At 32.7% G+C, this 7,858-nt stretch overlaps 1 protein-coding gene across 1 annotated transcript; it reads right to left on the reverse strand.

The window, feature by feature from the left end:
• Positions 1 to 1,582: 1,582 nt before the first annotated feature.
• LOC141684137 (transcription factor bHLH128-like) lies at positions 1,583 to 6,529 on the reverse strand. Its single transcript, XM_074488977.1, has 6 exons — positions 5,884 to 6,529; positions 4,184 to 4,494; positions 3,851 to 3,988; positions 2,942 to 3,007; positions 2,652 to 2,720; positions 1,583 to 1,846 (listed from the first exon to the last, which is right to left on the reverse strand). The coding sequence occupies exons 1-6, from the start codon at positions 6,287 to 6,289 to the stop codon at positions 1,781 to 1,783; spliced, it is 1,056 nt and encodes a 351-aa protein (XP_074345078.1). The 5' UTR covers positions 6,290 to 6,529; the 3' UTR covers positions 1,583 to 1,780.
• Between the last annotated feature and the right edge of the window lie 1,329 nt (positions 6,530 to 7,858).

The following is a 7,858-nucleotide window of genomic DNA, read 5'->3' on the forward strand; positions in this document are numbered from 1 at the left end:
ACTTGGATTGAATATTGATCTGTTAAAGTACGAGAAGAGGTGTGCAGGGTATACAGCTAAACAACTCCAGGAATTGGACAAATTTAAGTTTAATTAGTAACTTAATTAAATTTATTTAATGGATTTTAAATTAATTTACTAAATAAACTTAAAGTGATTTATTTTATAAACTTTCAATAAGTTTATTTTATAAATCAAAACTAGTTTATGTTTTAAATTACCTATAATCTTATTTTATGATTTAATAGAGTTTTTAATTTAAAACTTAAAGTCTAACCATGCATGCAAGTTGGCCAGGTTCTCCGTTCATTCACGCGCAGGGGAGTCATAAAACAAGTCATGTCTTTTGTTTTCTTTATTTAAGCACAAGTCCTTTGTTTTCCCTTTTAGTCGCCAATGAGTGTACAAGTACTAGTAACTTGGTCGCAAGTTAAATTAAAAAGAAAAAGGGAAGCTAAGTACCTTCCCCTCAGTTCGCCAGTAAGAAAAATAAGTTGCCACAATTCTCCCTCTGATCGCAAGTAAAAGAAAAGCTCCCCGGTTACAAATCATATCTCAGCCACAACTTTATTGTACAATCAATTAAATTATGTGGTTGATTTTTAACCACATATTGCAATTGATATAAAGCCCACACTCAAGCAGCAGATTCAATTCAATTATTCTGTTTATCTTCTTCTCCAACAACGAGAGCTGATAACAAGAAGTAAAGATTTACAGATAAGTTCAGGCACCTTGAATATCTGTTTAATTTCTCACCGGAGAAACGTTATAATACTCGGTTTAACTCTTGTATATTTATAGGGGCATTATAATTTTTATCCGGTAATTAAATCCTTAAATAAACAAAAGTTAGATCATTGTATATGATTTAATTTGTATATCTTTGTAAAAGTAAGAACATTGTTGTTCTTGTTTTGTATCGGTTAATTTATTTACTGGAGTGTAGAAACTCTCGGGGATTTATAAATGAATATATATTTTCCCGAATATCTCGTATTTCTCGTTTTATTGTCCTAAACACTATTCATCTCAAGAATACGAAATCACTAACCGAACACTAAATTATTTATCCGCAAAAGATTCGAATTTTTTTAATTTGATGAGTATCGTATCCAACCTCCCTTTTACGATATTTCGGAACCTAACAAAAAGATTAGGTCCAATTTTGTTCACACCAATGAAAACCTTACACATATACTCATTAGTTATAACCTTTTTGATAATATTGTTTAATTCCTGATAAGAGTTATAATTTTTAAAGTGATAAAAAATAATCATAGATTTGGTAATTTATCTTGTATTGATTCTTTCATTTTGACACTTTGAATCTATTGTTCTTTTGTATTTAAAAGTGTAAGCAACCATTTAAAGTTTAATTTTTTTACATAGAAACTATACCCCGAAATCTTGTGCGTGTTTTTATTGTCGTAATCTTTAGTATATTATTTCTATATTACGAAAATATGACATAATTACATTCATCTTTTCTGTAGTTACCTTTTGGTCTTAACACTCTCCCAGCAACATACATAATATACCCATTAGTTTTTAACCAGGTTAATTAATTTACGAACAAACAGACATTAAAAAAGAGAGATTTAACGGTTCAGGTTACAATATTAATGTACATAATAAAATTTATGAGAAAGAACAAGAAGCAAAAAAAGTCTAATAAAAATACTTTGCTTCTTAATCAATGTGCAAATTACGTTCCAACTTTTCTTCGTTAAATAATGATTTGCATGGTAACACAAAATTTCTCTGTCTTCAGTTTTCGTTATTGGTTGCATGGCGTATTTTGCTTGCATCCGCATGTGCAGTGTTCAAGGTCCGTGTTAAGCTTCTGCAGAACAGAAACGATAACTAGTTAAAAAGAAAAACCATGTGAAAAAACTGTCATAAATTGGGTAGAAAATCATGTAGTTGATGTGCATTCTCTAATGAACATTAATGCGTATTTTTAACCCCTGAAATGAAATTTAGGGGATATCATTTGGATGTCTATAGAACTGAAAAGGTAAGTGGTGAAGGGCTTGGTATATAAAAGCTGTATACAGGGTACGCAGCCTTATGGATACCCTGGGCAAAAGCCTTATGGTCACGAGACTCTGGGGCAATACTTTAAGACTCTGCCTTATCCATCATCTAAGATCCTACTGATCTAAGATCCTACTGCACAGTGCATAGCCTCTTCAACCTGTTGACAAAGTTTGCTCTTTTGTTTATCTACATCCTAGGGTACCAACTCTTCATGTTGATCGAAATCACCTGAGACTCATATGGTCCATACTTATGTTCTGTTCAATTGCATTTCTTAGAAGACCTGTGTAGGCCGGTATTGGTACAATGTCAGAGTATCTCTAATTGAGGTTTGCATCATTATTTAGATAGAAACTTTCTAGCTGTGTATTCCGTAATTTGAAATCTTAGAAGAGCAAAATATTCAGACAACCCGTTATTGCTAAATATTTTATACACTTGTGGTGAAAATGGAGTACAGACTGGCGAGTAATAAAAATAGCATGCATATAGCTGACAATAATTTGATGTAAACAATCAAACATCTCTCTAAATATCATATACAACATATCCATCTGCAGAACAGGAAGTGTGATGCATAAAGAAGTAGATGTTGAGCATAAACTGACCTGAACCTGTGTTTGAAGACCTTTAATATGTTGAACAGCTAAATCTAGCATGTCTGCATAGCTAGTTTGCTGCAACAACACAACAATCACAAAGCTGAACACTCTTTTACTATGATTTTCTGGATGGCAGCTAAAGCCAGCAAGGAGTATGGGCATGGGTAGACTTATATATTCATTCGATAAATATCAAGGTGTTTCAGTAAGGATGAGCTCCAAATGTACATAAAGTTTTAAATCATCCTGTACATTAAACTACACCATTAAGTGAATAGCAGGAGTAAAGATATTACCTTGTCCATGTTAGGAACAAGATCTTGTAGCTTCTTCAATTTCCCACTAATTCGTGTTCTTCTCTCCTAAATTAAACAGAAATTTCAAATTAATATATAACAGAAGTTCGGAAGGTTGTTAACTGCTCAAATTTCTGTAACATGTAACAATTTGATACAGTTGAGAGCTAATAAGAGGATATCCTTGCTAGAACATTGATACTTTTAGGTCTAAAATTAGAGATATCTTAAGCTAAACAAAAGAGTAAAAGATTAATACTTCATGACATGATATTATGATAATATATATTAGAGAAAAAAAGATAACACCACTCCCACCATTAAAATCTATTAACATGCCTTCTCCTTGGTTATCAATGTCAGAAATGAGTAGCTACTTGCAAACCCGATTCTAATATAGAGTAAAGAAAATTTAATTAGTGAAGTACATATTCTTTGTACACTTCAGTTATCTTATAGAATCTCATAAGCCAGATGGTTTTTAATTTAATACTTAGCAAGGTAGCGTGTTACATAGATTCATGCTCTTTCTGTAAATTATTGGACACCCTGAAGTTAACTTATAAAGTAAAATACTGGGGGGAAAACAGAATCGGAAGAAGGTAAGAAAAAGAAGTTAGCTAATTTAAAGAGACTTGAATCCATAGAGCTATCGCCAAACAATTTCTGGTTAACAAAAATTAATGTAGTATTTATTAATTGTATTCTGCAGTAGAGTACCAAGATCTAACATAGAAGTCATGACATGTATACAGTATCATAAAAGTAAACTTGTACTTCATGGGCTCATGCGGGGTCAATATGGATTGATGGGTAATGTAGTACAGATAATATAATTAGTATTAATAATGATTTAAACACTTAAGCTTGTAAAGGGAGAACAAATTTGTTTTAAAATTTTGTACACACCCTTTCAGCAATGCTCCTGGGGTGTGTGGCACACCCACGCTTTGCTCGAGCTTTGCAAGGTACAGAGTCCTGAGGAATTTCCATCATATGTTCCATCGAAGCCATATCTAAAGCCATCTCTGACAAGCCAAACTGGAACTGAAATAAAACTAGATCCAGTTAAAGGAGAACTCAAATTGAAGAAATATTGGAAAGTAATGATTTAAATAGTAGTATAGTATATGCGTCCTGCCCTCTGACTGCAGGAGGAAGGTAAAGAAGTCTCACTAGTGCAAATGTAATTATAATCAATAGTGGCCTCGAATGTTGCTGCAATTAAATATAAATAAATACCTGCGATTCTGTTATGTTTAGGCAACCGCCATTATCATTTTTAGCTCTTTTTCCTCGTCCTCCTGAAAATGTTATATTGCTGGAATTATCCCATGATCCCATCCCGAAACTAGCTGTAGCAAAAGAATGAGTAGCTTTTCTACGCCCTTCTGCATGGATGTCATGTTCAGCATTCTCACTTTCCTCAGTTATCTGAGAAAGAGAATCTTGTCTAGTGAAGCTCAATTGAGAGTTCAACCTCTGTATTCCGCTTGCATTATCTGGGGCCCCATGAGAATTATAGCCTCCCACTCCCCTGCTTACTGAAAAACCTGATACGATATCCATATTACGGATCTGTATTATGTAAACTTTATAATAAATTAAGGTTAGTTAAGTTGTCATAAATTCCAGAGCAAATGCCCCGGAAAATATCCCAAAAGTTTTCCCAAATTACTTGTAAAAAACTTTGGGGCATAATTAATAGAAAAAGTGAAACTATATTTACTTATATGCATTTGTTTTCCACCCTTTTTAAAACTAGTGGAGCAAAGTGGAGTATGCTACTACTAATACTCATTAGTACAGGTGGGTACAACACATTCCTATGTAAATGAAAAAGAAGCATGCATACATGATACATGGTAATATAACAAACTCAACGTTCCAAATTTGATGTAAAATTTACTACAAAACATCCATTTACCTACATTTAATATTTTGGGAAACAATCTTTGACTGTGTCTTAATATAATTTTGTATGTTGTAGATGAGGGTAAATATCCGAAATTGTTGCATGAAAATTTGATCTACTCCCCCGTCGCTACAGATTCTTTAGATTCTTTACACTGAGGATGGGTATCGGCACGTATTTAAAGACTCCTGTAAAGTATAATTCCATGAATAATTTTAAATATTTTTTTTAAAATAGAAATATAATTTTTCAATTTTATACAAAAAAAATTAAGATAAATTATCAAATTAGACTTTATAGGAAATTTGAAATGCGTGTCTAGAATGAGACTAAAGTAGGTAAAGAAATGAGTGATTCACCTGTCATTCACTAAATACGGAAACCAACTTTGATTGTATTTTTATATTATTTTGTAGATAAGGGCGAATATACAAACTATTCTTTGACTGCTTCTATATACGAGTTTATTTGTAAACGAGGACAAAAGAGTGTCACATCACACAAAAATAGTAGTAGACTTTTCTCAAAACCAAAATCCCTGTAAAACTAGGGGCGAGATAAAAGGTAGTTTAATATTTTCTGTTATTAGGATGATTGAAAAACTAAATCAACTAAACTAGGCTAGTTCTCTGAACATCATTCTTAACAAAATTACCTAACAAAGGAAAGACTAATTTAAGAAAATATTAGGATCGCTAAACTAATGGTAAAAAAGTTAATCATGTAGTATTGATTTGATCTTGTCATTTATCCAAAAGTAATACTCCCTAGTCACTGTCCACGAATTTTAGTTTAGGGGGACACGGACAAATTCGAAAATACCTCTTTATATTTTTGAATTTTGATGAATTTTGAGGGGCACTTTCATACATTTTTTTAAAAAAATAATGGTGAAAAAATGTAAAAATTAATTTTATGAGTATACTTCCCCTTCATAGATCCTTCCACGTCCCCAATTAAGCTATTTTTAAAATTAAAATTAAACGACGGTTAAAATGAAACATTAGAAGGCAAGAAGAAAAGATACCATTATCAGCGGAAGGCACACGATTCAAAAAGCCAGCGGGCAAACTACTATGACGAATCAAGGGGGCGGAGTTTGAGGAAGGAGATGAGGAAGAAGCATACGATCCCTGTAAGCCATTCATAGACAAATTATGATCAGGCGGTGCAGTTGTTGTTGTTGTTGTTGTTATACCTGAAGCAGCAGCAGCAGCAGCTTCAGACGAAGAAGAAGAAAAGTATGCTAAGGGTGAGAGTTGTTGTTTGGAACGTGCTTGTCCAATCACTGAATCAACCGCAGCTAGAAATGAGCCTGGAGCTGAGTCGTATCGGTTAAGACCACCGCTGTTATTGTGCCTCAGATTCGATTGACCCTGACCCTGACCCTGACCCTGACCCTGAGAAGAAGAAGAAGATGAAGGGGGATACATGCTACTGCTGTTTTTGTCAAATGCTATCTAGTTGCTTTCTCTCTTTCTTCTACTAGTACAAGGGAACATCTCAACTCGAGCAATCCACGTGACGTCCCCACTCTTGTATTCATTTTTTGTTAGGGTGTTGTCAGATTGATGCATCCCCCCTGCCTAATTTACATACATGTATCAAGAATCTATCCCCCCACTTGCCTCATTTCTATATATTTTTTCCACTTACCACTTGCATTGCATCCCCTTTTTTAATTCTCCCTGTCAAATTGTCCTACTTTATATTCTACTGCCCTTTTTTCTTATTTTAATCATCCCCTGTTTTTTACTATAATGCAACTTGCTCCTCTCACCTTCAACATACTTTCATGTCGTGCTATTCTCTATTTCTACCCATTTACTCAAAAAACTTTACTTGAAATTATTTTCATATTTTTGTCAAATATATGTGATATATATATATAGATATTGTTATGAATAAAAACTTAGGGTATATTTAATGTCAGGGTTTGTGAGTTTCAAGACTCCATTTAGTTGTTTTTGTGTTTCGTGACTCAATGTGATTTCACAAGATGCTTACGTATCTTGCTGTTCGCCAAGGATCAAGTCAAAAAATATAATTCTGATTTGTGGGGTGAGTCCCCTTATATAGGCATAGGATGCATGTAACGACTAGGAATTTCGCGATTAGGAATTTCGCGACGTGATTAAGTGAATTAAGTATAATTTTGTGTTGTAATTGTGAATTATGCGATTAAATAAAAGGTTAAATGCTTTTGGGGTTAATTATCGTTATTGTATAATATTGATTGAGAACGTAAAGAAACTCGTTCCAGTTTGATGAGTCAGCTAAAGGATTAAGCTGTGTCATCGGGCCGTCAAGCTCAACGGGACTCGTATTAAAAGGGATTAAAGTGTTTAAGAGTGCGAATGTGAATTATATTTGATGATCTTGTGTGTCTGTATGATATTTGATGTATACGTGTTCAAATTTGTGTTCAGTGGTATTTTAAATGATTTTATAAAGATTTTATTGGTCTTTAATCATTTTTATAAAATTATACGAATGCGATCTAGGTGCGAGATTTGCTTTATTATCTTTAAAATAGTCTAAGGGGCTTTTTAAAAATAATAGTTGGATTTATTTTGATGATTTTAGTTTTTAAAATGATTTTATAAAGTTTAATATTATTATTTGGATTTATTTGTAAAATCCATAACAAATAATCTATTCACTTAAAAATTTATTTTAAGATATGAGAGAAGAGCTAATTTTATGCTTCTTATTTTAAAAATGAGATTTGTTACATTTTCTGATTTTATAAAGAGGTTTTATATTTTATAAAAGAGAGATTTATTGATTTTTGATTTTTAGAATAAAGAGATAAAAGAAAAAAAGTTTCTTGAATTAGTTGGCAAAAGACCATTTTGCCCCTCCATTCACTTATAAATACACCCAATCTTCCTTTCTTCCTCCCCACTCTCTTCTTTCTCTTGGCTCACTCTTTCTTTCTTTTTTCTTCTTTTTTTCTCTCTCTCTCATGCAACCTCAAGAACTAGTTGGATTTCAAAGAT

This window comes from Apium graveolens, chromosome 9, assembly GCF_009905375.1.
Source record: "Apium graveolens cultivar Ventura chromosome 9, ASM990537v1, whole genome shotgun sequence".
In the NCBI taxonomy this organism is placed as follows: Eukaryota; Viridiplantae; Streptophyta; class Magnoliopsida; order Apiales; family Apiaceae; genus Apium; species Apium graveolens.

Excerpts from the sequence above, each read along its gene's own strand:
- LOC141684137 (XM_074488977.1), bottom strand. The coding sequence starts at position 6,289 with ATGTATCCCCCTTCATCTTCTTCTTCTTCTCAGGGTCAGGGTCAGGGT. Across the intron at positions 4,495-5,883 it reads TGTGCCTTCCGCTGATAATG|GTTTTTCAGTAAGCAGGGGA; the intron begins GTATCTTTTCTT and ends ATATCGTATCAG. Across the intron at positions 1,847-2,651 it reads GTCTTCAAACACAGGTTCAG|AAGCTTAACACGGACCTTGA; the intron begins GTCAGTTTATGC and ends TCTGTTCTGCAG.